The sequence below is a fragment of the Zonotrichia albicollis genome, chromosome 19 (assembly GCF_047830755.1).
Source record: "Zonotrichia albicollis isolate bZonAlb1 chromosome 19, bZonAlb1.hap1, whole genome shotgun sequence".
NCBI lineage: Eukaryota > Metazoa > Chordata > Aves > Passeriformes > Passerellidae > Zonotrichia > Zonotrichia albicollis.
This window is the reverse complement of record NC_133837.1, coordinates 12,670,431-12,686,989: the sequence shown is the minus strand read 5'-3', so window position 1 is coordinate 12,686,989 and position 16,559 is coordinate 12,670,431. Positions and strand designations below refer to the sequence as shown.

The 16,559-nt window shown below is 68.2% G+C and overlaps 4 protein-coding genes across 5 annotated transcripts; 1 reads left to right on the top strand and 3 right to left on the bottom strand.

Moving 5' to 3' along the window:
• Nucleotides 1–33: 33 nt before the first annotated feature.
• OXLD1 (oxidoreductase like domain containing 1) lies at nucleotides 34–1,942 on the bottom strand. The gene is made up of 2 exons (XM_074555375.1): nucleotides 1,798–1,942; nucleotides 34–1,188 (listed from the first exon to the last, which is right to left on the bottom strand). The coding sequence occupies exons 1-2, from the start codon at nucleotides 1,831–1,833 to the stop codon at nucleotides 835–837; spliced, it is 390 nt and encodes a 129-aa protein (XP_074411476.1). The 5' UTR covers nucleotides 1,834–1,942; the 3' UTR covers nucleotides 34–834.
• Nucleotides 1,943–1,955: 13 nt separating this feature from the next.
• On the top strand, nucleotides 1,956–4,084 carry CCDC137 (coiled-coil domain containing 137). The gene is made up of 6 exons (XM_074555374.1): nucleotides 1,956–2,265; nucleotides 2,571–2,698; nucleotides 2,874–3,093; nucleotides 3,338–3,420; nucleotides 3,528–3,607; nucleotides 3,746–4,084. The coding sequence occupies exons 1-6, from the start codon at nucleotides 2,009–2,011 to the stop codon at nucleotides 3,938–3,940; spliced, it is 963 nt and encodes a 320-aa protein (XP_074411475.1). The 5' UTR covers nucleotides 1,956–2,008; the 3' UTR covers nucleotides 3,941–4,084.
• A 1,217-nt stretch (nucleotides 4,085–5,301) lies between these two features.
• GPRC5C (G protein-coupled receptor class C group 5 member C) lies at nucleotides 5,302–11,568 on the bottom strand. Of its 2 annotated transcripts, none has more exons than XM_074555371.1 (5): nucleotides 9,670–11,568; nucleotides 7,422–8,442; nucleotides 6,750–6,847; nucleotides 6,415–6,558; nucleotides 5,302–6,265 (listed from the first exon to the last, which is right to left on the bottom strand). In XM_074555371.1, the coding sequence occupies exons 1-5, from the start codon at nucleotides 9,928–9,930 to the stop codon at nucleotides 6,233–6,235; spliced, it is 1,557 nt and encodes a 518-aa protein (XP_074411472.1). In that variant the 5' UTR covers nucleotides 9,931–11,568; the 3' UTR covers nucleotides 5,302–6,232. The 2 variants fall into 2 exon arrangements, with proteins under 2 accessions (XP_074411472.1, XP_074411473.1); XM_074555372.1 differs by having other exon boundaries at nucleotides 5,305–6,265; nucleotides 6,750–6,844.
• Nucleotides 11,569–11,649: 81 nt separating this feature from the next.
• GPR142 (G protein-coupled receptor 142) lies at nucleotides 11,650–14,626 on the bottom strand. The gene is made up of 2 exons (XM_005496736.4): nucleotides 14,414–14,626; nucleotides 11,650–14,098 (listed from the first exon to the last, which is right to left on the bottom strand). Exons 1-2 carry the CDS (start codon nucleotides 14,592–14,594, stop codon nucleotides 13,236–13,238), a joined length of 1,044 nt encoding a protein of 347 aa, XP_005496793.4. The 5' UTR covers nucleotides 14,595–14,626; the 3' UTR covers nucleotides 11,650–13,235.
• Between the last annotated feature and the right edge of the window lie 1,933 nt (nucleotides 14,627–16,559).

Genomic DNA, 16,559 nt, shown 5'->3' with positions numbered 1-16,559 from the left:
CCTAATCCAGCACTAAAGCAATTAAAAACAGACTAATCTCGGCACACTTTAATTGAACTTCAGCCCCCGCCACTAATTGCAATTAGTTGGGCTCCAACAAATAGGATTAAAGAAATCCAGGAGTGTTTTCCATGGAGAAGCACCTACTTCCCTGGCAGAGAGCAGAGCCTGGCTGTTAATTGGGGTTCATTAGTGAGTGACACTCAGGGCTGGGTGGCTTCTTGGGGACCTTGTCCTGGGATGACATGGGGGGGTCTGGGTGGGTGTCAATGGCTGTGAGTCCCCCAGGATGGAGGAGGGGGTTTGGGACAAGTTTCTGGGAGGCAGAAAAGGCACCTTGGTGGCCAGCCCAGCAGGATGTGGCACCAGGGACAGGGACAGTGTCCTTGACAGGAGGCTGCAGCTCCCCACGTGCTCGGTGCCACACGCTGCCCCCACGGAGAGGCCCCTAAGAGGCTTTGTGGTGTCACTGGGGAGGGTCTGGCCCAGCCCCCCCGGCCCTCCCCACCACCAGGGCATGGCCAAGGTGCTGAAAATCCCCCCAAGGTGCTTAAATTCCAGCTGGGATCACAGGAGGAGGAGGGCTGCCCAGCCTGCCCTTGGCAGGGATTTGCCACGCTGGGGAGGGCACAGCATCCAGCTCCTGGGAAATCCGGGGCTCAGGAACAGCCCTGAGTCACCACCTGTCCCCAAGGACAGCTCCCTGTGAGGCAGGAGGTGACCCAACCTCACGTGACACCCCCGGGATGGCATACTCAGCACACAACAACCACCCCAAACCACCCAGGCCTGGATCCTGTCCCCCCAGGGGTGTCCCCCCCAGTCTGGGGAGGCTCATTCCTTCCTGGCACGCAGCCTGATCTCCATCCTGAGGATCATTTTGATGTTCTCATCCTCCACGTGCTGCTCCACGGCCGCCAGGGCCTGGGCTCCACCGTCCCGGTGCAGCTGCAGCAGCTGCTCCACGTAGCCCACCCAGACACAGTTGGGGCAGCCGGTGCCGCAGCAGTGGGTGGGCGGGGGGGGCACCGGGGGGGCTGCACGAGGGTCCCCACTGGCGCCATCAGGGGTGGCTGTCCTGCTGTCCCTTCCCGGCGTGTCCGAGGTGCCCCCAGGCCCTGCTGTGGTGTCCGAACTGCAGGAGGTGGTGGGGTGGGGGCCTGGGGTCCCCCTGGGGCTCTTTGGGGGCTGCAGGGAACAGAGACCCCGGTGATGGGGCCAGTCTGGGGGGGCACGGAGGGGCTGCTGCACCCCCAGCTCAGCCACAGGAACGCTCTGCTCCCACTGCACTCCCATTGTCAGCACTGACTTATCCCCCTCCAAAACCCCCAATTCCCGCTCCAAAACCCATTCCCCGCTCCCAGTGTACCCTCAGCCCCAGCATCTCCATATCCCTCTTCCAACACCCCACATTCCTGCCTCACACCCCATTCCCTGCTCCCAGTGTACCCCCACTGTCACCACTGACACATCCCACTCCCAACACCCCAAATTCTTGACCCCCACCCATTCCCTGCACCCCACTCTGCCCCATGTCCATCCCCTCCTTGTTCCCCCCACTCCTCTCAATCCCCAAGCCCCCTTTGTCCCCTCATCTCCCCAAGCCCCTCTTGTCCCCCCCCATCCCCAGCACCCCCCATGACACCCCAATACTACCCCCGTCCTTGCTCACATCTCACGCCCAGCACCTCCTGGCCCCTCCCGAGGCCTCCCCCGTGTCTCCCCATGCCGAGCCCCGCGTTGTCCTCCCGTTGTCCCCCCGTTATCCCCCCGTTATCCCCCCCTGTCCCCGCTCACCCCCCAGCGCGCCCCCGCCAGGCCCCGCAGCAGCATCCGGCCTCAGCCCCTGGCCCCGCCCCCGCCCCGAATGACAGCTCTCGCAGCCAATGGCAGCCCGGTGCGCTCAGAGGGGCGGGAGCGGCCAGGAAATGTGACCAATAATCAGCAGGGGGCGGGGCCAGAAAGCCGGAAGTGGCGGCGGAACGGCCACGTGAGGAGCGGCGGAACCATGGCCCGGGGACCGGGACCGGGTCGGGGACCGGGACGGGGACAGAAACTGGGCCGGGGACCGCGACAGAAACTGGGATCGGGACCCAAACAGGGACAGAGACCGGGACCGGGACCGAAACAGGGCCGGAGACCGGGACCTGGAGCAGGAAAGGGACAGAAAGCGGGAGCGGGACCAGGACAGGGACGGAATGCGGGACCGGGACAGAAAGCGGGACCGAGATCGGAGCATGGACCGGCCGTGCCGCTGCGCAGCAGGTCAGTGCCCGCGGGATCCAGTCGGGATCGCTCCCGGTTTGGGATCCGGACCCACGCGGGGTCTCGGGTGGGTCTGGCGGGGTCCCGTTCTCGGTGTCTGCGCCCTGATCTCTGCCCGGGTCCCGGTGTCTGTCCGTGCCCGGATCCCGGTGTCCAGCCATGCCTGAGTCTCAGTTTCCCATCGTGCTCAAATCCCAGCATCCTTCCGTGCCTGGGTCCCGGTGTCCCCGTGCTAGGTCCCGGTGTCCCAGCCTCCCAGGTCGCGGTGTTTCCCTGGAGCCCTCTCCCTGTGCTCGTTTCCCCAGGAAGGAGAAGAAGGACAACATGAAGCCCAAACACCCCGACGAGCAGGAGATCCCGTTCCGCCTGCGGGAGCTGATGCGGAGCCGCGAGGCCCTGAAGCGCCCGGAGCCCGGGAGGAGGCAGGTGGCAGGTGGGACATGCAGGTGGCCCCGGCAGGTGGCCCAGGGGCTGGCCCAGGAGCTCACAGCACGGCTGGATCCTGCCACGGGACATCCCCCTCTCTCTGGTGATGTCCCACCCGCGCTGTGCCGGCCAGAGGGACCCCGTGGTGTCACCGCTGCAGGAATGTCACCCGTTTCTCCTAGAGAAGAAGAAGCAGCAGCAGCAGCAGCAGTGCCAGGGCCCCAAGGCCCCGGGGGACATCCCCGTGCCCAGGTTCAGGAGGGGCAGGGGGGAGTCGGAGCGCTCCTACATCTGCCGCATGCAGCACGAGGTGCAGCGCGTGCTCTTCCTCGCCGAGAACCAGATCCAGAGGGAGCCTGAGAAGGAGGGCACGGCTCCAGAGAAGTCCAGAAGGAAAAAAGAGTGAGAGCAAAGCCCTGGGGGCTGGATGGGGCCAGCCCGTGCCTGTGGCATGTCCCGTTGCCCAGGTCTGGGGGTGCAGTGGGTGCCCTTTCCATGGGGATGGATCTCTGGGATCAGAGCCACGAGTCTGCTTCACTCTCCTGGGGGAAAAGCTGTGGGATCTGGGGACTCCCGTGGGGTGGGGACTCACTGCTCGCTCACTGTCCATCCACCCCTGAGCCCCAGCTGTAATGTGGCTCTTCAGGTTTCAGAAAAGGAAGCTGGAAAAAGCTCGGAAGAAAAGGGAGGAGAAGAAGGAAGCCATGCTGGAGAAGAGCCTGATGCAAGGTGGGAATGGAGTGGGGGGGTTGAAGTGACCCCAGCCCTGTGGGCAGCACCAGGGGGAGCTGGGCTGGGCACCTGAGGGTCTCCCACTGACCCCCATTCCCTTGCAGACACGGTGCCCTTCGGAGAGGTGGTGACACAGCCCCCCACCATCACCTCCCGGCCCAGGGGACGGGGTCCTGCCGCACAGGTGAGCTCTGGGGACAGTGCCACCCACCCTTGGGTACCTGGGAGGGCAGTGGTGGCCTCAGCGAGCTGGTGATGGCTCCTTGGAGCTCAGTCCTGGCATCTCACCCTTCACTCTGAGCTGTTCCGTCTGTGCTTGCAGGCTGGACGGAAGCAGCTGCTCCTGACCCCTCGCCTGGGTCACAGCCAGGCGTCCCCGGTGTCCCAGGTGGTGTCCATGGCTCGCCGGCGCATCCTGGAGGAGGAGCGAGCCCGCGTCATCCGCGCCTACCGCGACATCCAGAGGCGCAAACAGCTGGAGAGGGAGCGGGAGCGCGCCCGGGCCGGGCCGGGCTGAGCCCCTGGCACTCCAGAGGGACATTGTCCTGGTGTCCTGTGTCACTGCTGAGCCCCACAGCCCCTCACTGCACTGCTCTGGGTCCCTGCTGGGCCGTGGACTTGCTTGGAGTAAAAGGAGCTGGTGGTGTGAGCGTGTCTGTGCTCCCCGTTCCTCAGGGGTTCCTGGGATTCCTGAGGGGGTCCTGTGGTTCCTGAGGAGTTCCTTAGGGGTTTCTGGGGTTCCTGGGGGGTTCCTGAGGGGTTCCTGAGAGGTTCCTGGGATTCCTGAAGGGTTTCTGGCGTTCCTGGGGGGTTCCTGAAGGACACTGCTCTGCTGGCAGATGGCAGTGCCAGGCGTGTCACTGTCCCCACGGGCTGGCCCTGGCAGGGCTCTGGTGGGGCAGGAGCCTCGTTCCTCAGCCGTGAGGAGACCCCAGTGCCTGGCTCAGTGCTGGGGACGTGGAGCATGCCACAGGACTGCCATGCATGCTGTCACTTGCCTTTATTGTCACTATTGGTGACCCTGCTCGGGCCCCAGGGCTGCAGCCACACGCAGCCCTGCCCTTGGCATCCCTGCCCGTGTGGTCACGGTGACCCCGGTGCCAGGTGTGCTGCCACGTCCCCGGTGCCACCTGCCCCGGCCCCGCCACCGCCCGCGGGCAGCCCCCGGCTCCGGGCAGGCTCCGGGGCCGCTCCCGGCGCGGCTCAGCCTCACCTGGCCGGACAAAGGCTGCGCTGTTCGCGGCCCCGGCGGCACAAAGCGCTCCCTGTTGGAGCGGGGCCGCCCCGCGCTGCGGCCGGCGCTGGCGGGGCCGGTGGGATCCGCGCTTCCGGACGGGCTGGGCACGGCAGCGGGGCTGCTCCGCTGTCCCCTGGCAGCCCCGAGCACAGTCCCTGCACGCTGTTTGTCCTGTGGCTTTGCTGTCCCCGCGAAGGTGGCCGTGCCCTTGGGGGTGACTCTGCGCTGTGCCACGCGGTGCCCGCGGGCGGCGGGAGCGCGGTGTGTGTGCTGTGGTGACAGTGGCCCTGGTGACAGCGAGTGCCTGGTGCTGCTGGGCAATGTCCCCGCTGCCGCTCGGCGCCAGGTAAACACAGGTGCCAGGTAAACACGGCTGACGCAGCGCAGCGCGGGGGGCACGGCCACATCCCGTGCCAACACGGTGTCCCCGCAACCGGGAGCGCGGGTTGGTGCCAGCTAAAGGCGAGTGCCACCCTCCCGCTGCGTGTCCCTTGTGCGGGCACCGTGCAGGGCACCCGTGCCCACCGGCGACCCCAGCGCCGCCATCCCGGCTCCGGCTCAAGGAGAGCCGGGCACCCGCTGCCCCCACCGAGCCGTTCCAGCCCTGAATAATTCATGGCACTGCTGCCCGCAGGCTTCCTGCCCGGAGGAGCAGGAATGGCTCTGCAGGGGAAGGCGATCCGAGCGGGAAACCACGGCGACCTTGGCACGTCCTCCGTGCCGTGCCACCTCCTGCCCGGCAGCCCATCTGCCCACGGCACCCCGGCCCTGCCTGGGCGATGGGGGTGCCCAGGGCCCTGCCCGGAGCCCCCCCGTGCTCCCTGGCCCTCCCCTGAATGGGGGCACCTGAGCAGCCCCTGGAGTGGGGAACACCTGGGACCCCCACCCAGCATCCTGTGACAGCATCATAGGAAAAACCACCTTTATTGGGGCGACCTGAAAAACATGAAAAGGAAACTTGGCAGAGAAAGCCACAGGGAGGGCGAGGGGCCCAGCTCCCTCCCCACTCCCCGCAGGGGGGGAAAGGCACCGAGAAGGGGGCCAGAGCTGGGGGGGGATGGTCCCCAGCCCCAGCAAGGCACTGATCCCCCTCCCCAGCAACGGGGAAACAGAGGCACGGAGCGGGGACAGCTTGGTGTCCCCTTGTGCCCTGCGGTGGGATGGGGCCAGCTCAGCTCGGGGTCAGTGCAGGGCCAGGGTGCTGGGGGTGCCCTGGGTGGGGTCCCACAGGCTCCCCAGCTTTGGAGAGTCCATGGCCTGGGGGCGGCAGAGGGGTCTGTGCATCACAAAGGTGACAGCCGGGGGTGTCCTCACGGGAGCCAGTCCTTGAGGCAGGGATGGGGGGTCCATGGCCAGGTGGGATGGACGGGCAGGTGGGAGCGCTGGCTCTGGGGCCGTGTCCAGGCGTCCCACGGGCAGGAGTCAGCTCTGGCTGCCAGCCGGGGTGGCATTCACACCTCTCGGGGCGGCATTCACATCTCACGGGGTGGCATTCACACGTCAGTCAGGGTGGGATGGGGCTGGGCAAGCCCTTGGTTGTGCCAGCGCTGCGGGAGCTGCGTCACGGGGGCTTCACCAGCGGTTCCTGCTGTACGGGGACTGCACCTGTGGGCACAGCGGGGTGGCACCAGGACAGGGTGGCACCAGGACCACGGCTGTGTACCCTGACCCACTGGGGGGTGCTCTGGGTGCCGGGCAGCCTGTCACCATGGCAGGGCTGGACTTTGCCCCTGCTGCAGCCACCGTTCACCCACCTGGCAGCCGCGGGTGTCCCTCGGGATGCTGGAGTGCCGCGCCTGCACCGCGAACGCGTCCTCGGCCCGGAGCGTGGAGCTGGCACTGCCGGGCATGGGGCTGGTGGAGGCACGGGGCAGGATCACGTCGTAGGGACCTTCACTCTGAGGGACAGACACGGGGCTGGAAGGTCACAGCACCGGGAACGCCCCAACCCCACGGGAAGGCTTGGAAGGTCCCCACCTCGTTAGAGCAGCCATTGGGACACAGGGGTGACAGGAACACCCCACCCACACCCTGTCCCCCATTCCTGTCATTCCTGGCAGGATGTGGCCACCCCTGGTGTCACACTCACCATCCCCTTGTGCATCAGAGCCATCTCGGTGGGCTGGTAGACGCTGGTCAGCAGCTGCCCGTTGTAGCCACTGTATGGGGACACCGGCTTCTTGGCTGCTGAGACACGGGGACAGTCACCATGGAGCCAGTGCCACCCCACTGGGGCTCCCCGAACCTCGTTAGCAGGTTTAACGAGCTGACTCAGCAGCTGCCTGCCTTTCCCGCGGGACACTCCTGTCCCCAGGGGTGGCTTCGCTGCTGCCTGCCCATGGCTTGTTATTGTAGGGTCTCTCGGGTGCAGGTGCTGCCCAGGGGGACCCTCCCTACCCCGTGGGGAGCAGACACCTGGCACACCCGCCCACTGTACCCACTGGGACTGTCACCACCCCGTGTTATTGCAGGGTCTCGTGGGCCCGGGGCGAAGGGGCAGGAGCCGCGGGCACCCCACGCTGGGGAGGGAGGGAGGGAAGGAAGGAGCTCCCTGTGGCTGCTGGGCTCAGCCCAAACTGGTACACCCAGCCCGGCCAGTTCTGGGGAGCCACAACAGCAGCAGGCGCCAGCGCCGGGCAGGTCACTGCCAGACGTCTCGTCACCCACCCTCCACTGCCATCCCCGGTGGGGACATCCCAGGGTCCCCAGGGGGATGGTGCCCGCCCTGCCACGGGGTGAGAATGTCCCTGGCGAGCCCTACCAAAGGACGGCTCATCCATGGAGAAGGCCTTGTTCTCCACGAACATGCTCTGCGACTTGTGCTCCTTGAGGATGGTCTCGTAGCCCACCCCCCGCGTGGGGTAGCCGTCGTCCTCGAAGGGCTGCTCGGGGCTGCGCCGCGTCACGTGCGTCACCTCGGGGATGGCGTAGAGCAGCAGGAAGGCGGCGGCGTTGCACACCAGCGCGATGGCCAGCGTGGGGTCGTCCCAGCCGGGCGCGCGGCCGGCACGCCGGTTCCCGTACAGGTACATGATGGTCCACGCCAGCCAGATGGCCGCCGACAGGCCGGTGGTGGCCAGGATGAAGGCGCCGTGCTTGCGCCAGCGGCCGTAGCGGCCGCAGAGCGTGGGCCAGGCGGCGCCGAAGGCGGCCACCAGCAGGGCCATGACGTAGATGAGCGCCATGACGAAGTCGGCGCCCGCCAGCTGGCAGGGGTCAGCGGGGCCGCCCTCGTGCCGCGCCACCGTGATGAGGAGCCACTCGGCGTTGATGATGACCTCGACCGAAGCCAGGGACAGGGCGGCCACCAGCGTCACCCAGCCCCGCGGGGCTCGGTTGCGGCGCGCCAGGAAGTTGAGGGCCACGGCGTGGGCCAGCAGGCAGGAGAAGCAGATGGCGAAGAGGACGCCGAAGAGGAAGCGGCGGGAGGTGCAGGTGGAGAAATCCGGCCCCACGATGAAGTCGAAGGTCAGGCAGAAGAGGCCGAAGGTGCCCAGAAGGAAGAAGACCTGCGTGGCCACCAGGCTCTTCTTGTGGTGGTCCTGCACGAAGGGCAGGCTGGCCACCAGCACGATGGTGAGCACGAAGGTGGTCACTACGCCCAGGCTGGCCACTGCTTCCACGCCGATGCCCCAGCCCGCCGAGAGGTCACAGAGGTTGTAGTAGAGGGAGGAGAGGCCATGGCCGCAGCCCGGGGGCGCCGTGGGCTGAGCGGTGGCCGTGGGGAGCAGGGCCAGCAGCACGGCCGTGGTGCCCATCCTGCCCCGTGGCATCCAGGGACCCTGTGGGACACAGCAGGGTCAGGGCACAGGGGATGGGGATGGGGATCATCTCCCAGCCAGAGCATCCCTGCCTGCGGGGGTCCCCATTGGATGTCCCATGGTGAGCACTGGGGTCCTGGGGAGCTCTGCCCTGCTGGCACAGATGAGCTCAGCCAACATGGCCACGGAGCTCCAGATGGGACAGGCAGCCACACTGGCTCCTTGCCTGGAGGTGGGTGTCAGAGCCCTCTGTGCTCCATATGATCCCTCCCAACACGGGAATTCTCTGGGAATTCTCCTGGTCCCTTCCTCCAGTGTCAGGAGCAGCACTGTGCCCGATGGCTTCCCAGGAACACCAAACGTGGGCCCAGCCCAGATGGCAGAGGGGATACTGGGGGACAGAGCTGTCCCCTTGCCTTGTCCCTGCGTGCCACCACGTTCCTCTTTCCACTTCTTCCGTCCCACTTCCCTCTGGCTTTGGGCACCGGCCCAGTGCAGGTCGCATGTCCAGCCTGCTGGCACGTAGGCAGCTGCAGCCTGCCACGGCACGGCACAGCATGGCACGGCACATCCGTCCCTGTCCTCCCCACCGTTATCACCCCATTCCTGCCACCTCATGGAGGAGGAGGCAGCGAGGAAGCCTCAGCCTCACTGCTGGGGGAGGAACCCGGGAAGAGACCCCAGCAAGGACGTGCTGGGGCCGGGACCGCCGGTGCCCCGAGGGTCACCCCGAACCGGGCACCCCAAACCGGCCCGGGAGGGGGATAGGGACCCCAGCACCGCGCTGGGACTGAGTCCCTGTGCCCCCGGGTTCCAGGAGCTCCGCCGCCTCCCGTTCCCAGCGCGGCCCCAGCCCGGCACCCCCGCACCCTCCGCCCGGTTCCCCCGCGGCCCCCGAAGCTGCACCCGCGCCCCGAGTTCTGCTCCTCCTGCAACCCCGCCCGGTCCCTCGCACGCCCGTGGGCTTCCCCCGCTCCCCCGGCCCGGTGCCGCCGCCGCCGCGCTCCCGTCCCGCTTCCCCTGCCCCTCCGCCGGTCCCCCCCGCCCGGTCCTCCCGCACACCCACCCCGCACCGTCCCGGTGCTCCCCGGCGCTCCCGCCAGGTCCTGGCCCCGAAACTCCGCCGGAGCCGCCCCCAAATCCGCGGCCGGAGGAACTGCGGGGGCGGGCGGCTCTCGGTGCCGGTGCCGGTCCCTTCCCGTCGGCGTTGCCGCTGCCCCCCGGTCCCGCAGCGCTCGCCCCGCTCACCGGCCGCAGCCCCCGGTGCCCGGCGCTCCGCTGCCCCCGTGCCGAGCCCCGCCAGCCCCGGTGCCGCCGCACCGTGCGCCTGCCCGGCCCGGCCCGGCCCCTCCCCGAGGTGCGGCTCAGCCCCGGGAGCGCGATTGGGGCCGGCCGGGACCTGCCCCGCCGCACCGGGCGGGGACACCGCGGTGCCGCACCGGCGGGGGTCCCGCACCGGGGCACGGAGGGGGAAAGAACCCACGGAGCGGGGGGAGCCCACCTGGGCATGGGTGTGATGGGTCTGGGGACTCTGCCATCGGTGTGATGGGTTTGGGGGGCTCAGCCATCGCTGTGATGGGTCTGGGGGGCTCAGCCATCGCTGTGATGGGTCTGGGGGGCTCTGCCTGGCTCGGCCGAGCGCTGCTCTCCAGAAAGGACCCTCGGGGGACAAGGGACGCAGAGCGGGGTCTGTGTCACCCAGCCGGCATCTCCCAGCCCCGGTGGGCTCGGGGAGTGGCGCTCCACCGGCGGCCCCACCGTCGGTGCAAGGACTCTCCGGCCTGGAGGGGCCTCCCGGAGGAATGTCAGCTGATGGATAAAGCCGGAGCCCTTGGCAGGGCAGCAGGACCCAGAAAAGCCCCAAAAAGCCCTTTCTGCAGAGGGTCAGGGACCAGGGCAGCCCCAGACCGGGCACTGGCAGGGTTTGGTGGTCCCTGTCCCGACGGGGGTGGTCGCCACCCTGGAGTTGGGATTGGCATTTCACAATCACCCCATTCATCCCTGCGGATGGGGAAAGCCCTGGGAGATTTGGCGCACCCCGGGGCCCCGCCAGCCCTGGGAGAGGTTTCCAGGCAGGAGCTGCTATTTCGGGAGGGTGAAGCAAGAGGGTGAAGGATGCAGAGGAAAGTTCAATGTGCCTCCGGCGGGGCCTGCCCCGATCCGGGCCGGGATGAAAACAATCCGGGGAGAAAGGGCAGCGGAGCCTCCAGCGGCAGGACCGGCTCCCACCGGAACCGGCGGCAGGACCGGCGCCCGCCGGAGCCCCCGGGGACAGGACGGCGTGTCCGGGCTCGGAGCTGCGGCACCGCCACCCTCCTGCCCTATTCCTAAGGCTCATTCGGCTGCGGGATGGTGTTTGGGATGGGATCGGGGCAGGGCAGGCGGGGGGCTCTGCAGCGGCCCTCGTGCCTCAGTTTCCCCAGGGGTTTGGCCCCGGGATCGGGCAGCGCTCGCTCTCCGGGAAAGGCTCAGCCCTGGCTAAGCGGTGCCGGGATCGGAGGCCGCTTGTCCTGCCGCCCCCACCCCGCAGCCCGGCCTCTCCACCGGCTGCTTCCTTCCGCCGGAGGCTTTCCCGGCTGCTGACTCAGCACAGACCCCCGTGACCCCCGAAGGGGCCACCGGCGGGCGCCCGTCCCGTCCCGCCGAGGCTGCCCCCAGCGCTCGCTGCTGTGTCCCCGTCCTTGGCGGGTGATTCCCTCACCCCCTTTCCATGGGAACCCCCCATCGCCCCACGGGGGGTGTTTGCAGCCCCCTCCCCACGGAGACCCTCGTGTTCCACCCCTTGTGGGCGTTTTCTGCTCCCCGTTCCCATCGGGACCCTGCCCGCGTTTCCAGCCCCATTGCCCGCTCCCGGCAGGTCCCACAGAAAAACCCCTCCAGGCTGTGGGGTCATTGGGGGTGATGCCCACCCTGTGCCACCCTCGGGTTCCTCTCGGGATGCCCGGCCCTGACCTCCGGGCACGGGCAGAGCCCGATCCTGGCTGGGGTGGGTTTGAAGCCTCGATGCCAGTGCTGGAACTGGGCAGAACTGGGCAGAACTGGTCGTTCCAGCGCTGGGGCCACACCGGGGGGCTGCGCTGTCGCTCAGCACCGCACCTGGAGGCCGGCCAGGCTGTGTCCGAAAACATCAGCACGCATTTTTTCCAGGCTTACCTTTCCTCGGGAGCCGCAGGGACGGGCGGCGGGCACGGCTGGCACGGCGGGCACGGTGGCACGGCTGGCTGAGCCCCGGCTCCCCTCGGCAAGGAGCCGGACCGGGGATCGCCGCCGCCCTCGCGGAGCCTCCCGCCGCTCCGGCCGGGGCTCGGAGCCGTTCCCAGCGGAGCCCCTCGCTCCGGCGGACGCCGTCAGCACATTTCCACCTCCTTTGCCAAGTCAATACGCACCGGTTGGCACAGGGGGGCCGCCGGCGATCGGGGGGGGCCGTGGCAATCCCGGAGCTCCCGCCGAGCGTTCCCGAGGCAGCCGAGCCCCCCGGGCCGCGGCCCCTCAGCCCCTGCCCGGCTCGGGTTAATAACTAATCCCTTCCCGCTCCTGCCCTCCTCACGTGCCAGAATTAATGGAGCGAGAACCTCCCAGGTACCTCCCGCTCCACCGGCTCGGGTTTAACCCTGTCCCCCCGTAGGGATCCGGCCTGGGACGAGGTGACATCCCCGGAGGGGTCTGTGCACCCCAGGGAATGACCCGGGGGCAGGGTGGCTCCGTGGGGGGCTCAGCCCCACACTCTGGGGGCAAAGCTGCGCCCCATCCCACCCCAGTGCGGGCACAGCCGGGCTCGGGGTGGGCAGGGGGTCTGGGGGGATTTGGGGGGGTCTCTGTGCCCCGCCAGGAGCCAGCTGAGGTCCCGATACCCCCCGGGCACCCCCTGGCTCTGTCCTGTCCCGTCTCGGGAATGCGGGCGGAATGCTGGACGGTTTTGGGGGATTACGTTAAGGACCTTAGGGGGAATTAGGGTGGCGGCGGGGCTGGTTTGGGGAGCTGGGGGTGCCAGCTCCCTGCCCCGTCAGTGCCAGCTCCGCAGTGTCCCATCCCTGCCCTCTGCCGGCTGCTGGGGACAGGCTGGCCCGGCGCGGCCGCTCCTCCAGCGTCACACCAGTTTGGCACTGGTGTCACTGGGAGGGCAGCCCTGGGTGTGCCCGATGCAGGGGGGCATTGCCCGGGGGCTGCAGCTGGGGGGATTAATGGGGGGCCCGAGAGCTGTGACCTTACCGTGTGTGCAGACCCCACCACAGCCAGCAGACCCTGTGGGTGCTCCCCCAGCACTCCTGGGCACGGGGCAGGGGCACCGGGGTGGGCAGGGCAGAGGGACCCCGTGCCAGAGATGCTGCAGCAGGATGCCTCCATTCCAGCTGCCCCCAGCGAGCCGGACCCAGGCAGAGCTTTGGTCTCAGCATGGCAGTTTATGGAGTGGCACCCAGTGGGCACCATGTCCTTGTAAGGGCTCACCGGTGCTCATTTGTGCCCTCCACCCCTCACCATGGGCAATCCTGGGCTCCCCAGGATCCTCGGTGCCACTGAGCTGGGGCGCGTCCTGGATGAGTTCCCTGGATGGGTTCCCTGGATGAGCTGGGTTCCCTGGATGAGTTCCAGCGTTGTGCCAGGGGCTGAGCATGGGCAGGGCTGAGCTGCCCACCCTGGGCTGCTGCTGCCAGGCAGGCACCACAGCATCCCCAAATGAGTGTCTGGGCACAATCCCCTCCTCCTGCCACCCCCAGCAGCAGTGACCCTGGCTCCATGGAAGGTGTGGGGGTCTCCCCGGTCCTGGTGCCATGCGTGGGGCTGGGTGGGCACTGCCAGCCGGGCACTGCCCTGGCTCAGAGTGCGGTGCTGCCCAGCAGTTTCAGCGGTTCCAGGCCCGGGGGTGGGAAGGATGGGCAGTGGGCGCTGCCACGGCCCGGGGCTGCCCGCGGCTGCCCCCGCAGCACCTCGCCCACCGCGCGCCGGAAGGTCTGGCTGACGAAGCAGTAGAGGAAGAAGTTGAGGGAGGTGTTGAGCATGGCCACCATGTTGGCCACGTCCAAGGCCAGGTGCACGCGCCAGTCCCTCCTGACCGAGGCCACGTACAGGTGGCACATGGTGACGATGGCGCGGGGAGCCCAGAGCACGATGAAGGCGGCGGTGACGGCCAGCAGCAGCGCCGCGGCCTTGCCGCCCCCCGCGCGCCGCCGCCGCCGCAGCTTGCGGACGATGGCAGAGTTGGCGGCCAGGAAGATGCTGCAGGGCAGGAAATAGATGGTGACGCAGTGCAGCCACTTGAGCGCCGTGTCCAGCGCCGTCGGGGGGTCGGCGTCCCGCCACATGTCCAGCCACCAGTAGAAGGGGACGCCGGTGGCCAGCGCGGCAGCGAAGACGGCGGCGATGATGCGGCGGGTGCGGCGCGGGTAGGACACGGCGCGGTAGCGCAGAGGGTGGCACAGGGCCACGTAGCGGTCCACGGTCAGCAGCACGGTGACCCAGGTGGAAGCGTGGTTGGCCGTGAACTCCAGCACGGTGACGGTGTGGATGAAGGCGCTGGGCACTGCCCGCGCCAGGATGGCCGTCTGCAGGATGAAGCCCACGAAGATGATGAAGACCTGGGTGAGGATGTCGGAGGTGGTCAAGGCCAGCAGGTACCAGTAGGATGATTTCTTGGTCCTGGTGGCCAGGCGGGACAGGGCCACGGCGGTCAGGATGTTCGCTGCAGGGAGGGGAGCGTTGGTTGATGTGAGATCCGGGGGTTCACAGCCCCTCCTGCAGCACCAGGACCCCAGGGCTGCCCAGGCTGCAGCTGAGGGGAGCTATAAATATCCCAGTGCCGTGGGGATTTGCTGGGCTGATTAATCTCTTCCGTGTGCCAGCCCAAGCAACGCAAATGCCATCTGTCCCCGTGGCGTGGCACCTGCCCTGGGCCAGGCAGCACAGCCGGGCACCAGGGCCAGGCCTGAGGCTGGGGGGAACCAGGTAAAGCCCCTCCATCCTGAGGACTTTCATTCCAGCCCCCCAGCCCTCTCACCTGGCAGCCCCAGCCCCAGCAGGACGCTGTAGTACACGATGGGCACGATGCCAACCAGGCAGGGTGAGCGCTCCAGCTCCGACTCTGGCAGTGCCCACGACACCGCCGTGCTGTTGGGCACTGGCACCGTCATCTTCCACCACAAATCGGCTGTGAGGAGACACAGGAGCACCAGTGACATCAGATCCTGATGGCACCCGGGGGGAGGTCAGCTGTGACATGGCACAGGGGCCATTGCCTGGGTGTCCCTGCTGTGGCTGGATCCCAGATCCCTTGTCCTGCAGCATCCCAAATGTGCCACCTCCGGCAGACCTGGGGCTGCTGCACCCATGGGAGACAATGCACCCCAAGCCCCCTGTGCCATGTCCCAGCAGAGCTCCCGCTGCCAGAGCTGCTCCTTCTTTATCCCTCAGCCCCGTTTTTGTAGAAAACCGGATTAAAACATCATGTTCTGGGGCAGCTGCCAGCAGAGGGAGCCTCTGGCGCCCAGCCCGGGCTGGGTGCCACCCGACGGCTCCCACTGGTGGCAGAGAGGACCCAGAGGTGCCGATGGGTGGTCTTAGTGGTGCCAAGTGTGCGGTGGCCATTTCCAGACTGCCAGCTGGGTCCTTTTCCAGCTCCTCAGGCTGAGGCAGCGGAGCTGGAGGAGCCCTGCCCATGGCCCCGCCCGGATCCGGATCCTGATCCGTATCCGCATCCCTATCTGTGCCCCATCCCTGCCCTATCTGTGCCCCATCCCTGCCCCGGTCCCTGCCCTATCTGTGCCCCATCCCTGCCCTGCTCCTTGCCCCATCTGTGCCCCATCCCTGTCCCGGTCCCTGCCCCATCCCTCGGCCCTCTCCCCACGCCGCCCTCGCCCATTCATAAACCAGGGCGGCTCCACCCCCTCCCGAGCTCTGCGCTCCTATTGGCTCAGGGGAGCACGTCTCCACCCAATCAGAGAGGGGTTCCACGGGAGGGGTGAGGCCAGAGCTGAGCGCTGCGTTCTGATTGGTCAGAATACACCCCCCAAATTTGCATCCCATAGGGACCACCGAGGGCCACCCTCCGTCCCAGTGCGGGATGATGGGGGGCGGTCCTGAGATGGGGACTGGGGGGTTCTGGGGTATGGGGGGTCCTGGGGGTCCTGGGATCGGGGGTTGGGGGGTGCGGGGGGCCCGGGGGTTGTGGAGTGGTCTTTGGGAGCGGGGGTGTCTTGTGTGTGGGGTGCAAAGGGGGGTCCTGTGCTCAGGGAAGGGGTACGAGGCACCACGCTGCTCCCAGTTTGACCCTGGCCCCAGGGGCACCCCAAATTCCCCTTGCCCCCTCAATGGCTTCAGGGCTGGGGTTGGAGGAGCGGTCAGGTCTCTCTCGCGTTCCGGGACCCCCGGTGATGGATCTGCTCCCCCAGCAGTGCCCGAGGTGTGTGTGGGATCCCGGGGGTCCCACCTCCCCGACCCTGCAACTGCCGGACCCCCAGCAAGATCCCGAGCGCAGCCCGAGGAAGGAGAAGGGGGAGGATGGGGGGAGCCCAGGGGTGCCAATTAACTGCAAATTAGCTCCGGTTCATCAGCAGGAGGTCCCGTCCATCCACGTCCCCCGCGGAACTGAGGCATCGATCGGCTGCAACTGCTGCTCGAGCGCCTTAACCCTTTCCCAGCCCGATCCCCTTTGTGCAGCTGCGGGAGGCGGGTTCGCTCTGGGCTCCCTTTGCTCCCCCTGCCCGGTCCCCGCTCCCCAAACCTGCGGGACAGGAACTGTCACCCCAGTGCCACCCGCCGGGCGTGCAGTGCCACCCACCCCGGGCTCGGTGTTTGCCAAGGACATACCGCTGTCTGTGAGTCCCGGTCAGTGTCCGTGTGTCCCTGCCGCTGTCCGTGTTCTGTGCGGGCTCCGTGTCCCTGCCCGTGTCCCGGTCCCCGCGGGCACCCGCAGCATGGCACAGCCTCCCGGGGCGCGGGGCACGGGGCGGAGAGGGCGCGTCGCGGGCAGAGCCGCGGGCAGGGCACGGGGACGTCACCGGCCCTCGGAGGCCGGGAAGGGTCACCTGGGCAGCTCCGGTGCCGTGGCAGGGCTCGTCCCCTCCCCAGAGCAGCAGGGATGGCGCTCCGGGGGCAGCTGGGCTGCTGCCGCCTCTGGGGACAGGAGGAGCGGGTGTGCACAGCGT

Bases quoted from the DNA above. Each gene is read 5' to 3' on its own strand.
- GPRC5C (XM_074555371.1), bottom strand. From the start codon at position 9,930: ATGCCCAGGTGGGCTCCCCCCGCTCCGTGGGTTCTTTCCCCCTCCGTG. The intron at 8,443-9,669 runs GTGAGCGGGGCG...TGTGTCCCACAG, and splicing joins GGCACCGGGGGCTGCGGCCG to GGTCCCTGGATGCCACGGGG. The intron at 6,848-7,421 runs GTAGGGCTCGCC...CCCGTGTCTCAG, and splicing joins CATGGATGAGCCGTCCTTTG to CAGCCAAGAAGCCGGTGTCC.
- OXLD1 (XM_074555375.1), bottom strand. From the start codon at position 1,833: ATGCTGCTGCGGGGCCTGGCGGGGGCGCGCTGGGGG. The intron at 1,189-1,797 runs GTGAGCGGGGAC...TGTTCCCTGCAG, and splicing joins TGGCGGGGGCGCGCTGGGGG to CCCCCAAAGAGCCCCAGGGG.
- GPR142 (XM_005496736.4), bottom strand. From the start codon at position 14,594: ATGTCACTGGTGCTCCTGTGTCTCCTCACAGCCGATTTGTGGTGGAAG. The intron at 14,099-14,413 runs GTGAGAGGGCTG...CCCTCCCTGCAG, and splicing joins GCTGGGGCTGGGGCTGCCAG to CGAACATCCTGACCGCCGTG.
- CCDC137 (XM_074555374.1), top strand. From the start codon at position 2,009: ATGGCCCGGGGACCGGGACCGGGTCGGGGACCGGGACGGGGACAGAAA. The intron at 2,266-2,570 runs GTCAGTGCCCGC...TCGTTTCCCCAG, and splicing joins GCCGTGCCGCTGCGCAGCAG to GAAGGAGAAGAAGGACAACA. The intron at 3,608-3,745 runs GTGAGCTCTGGG...CTGTGCTTGCAG, and splicing joins GACGGGGTCCTGCCGCACAG to GCTGGACGGAAGCAGCTGCT.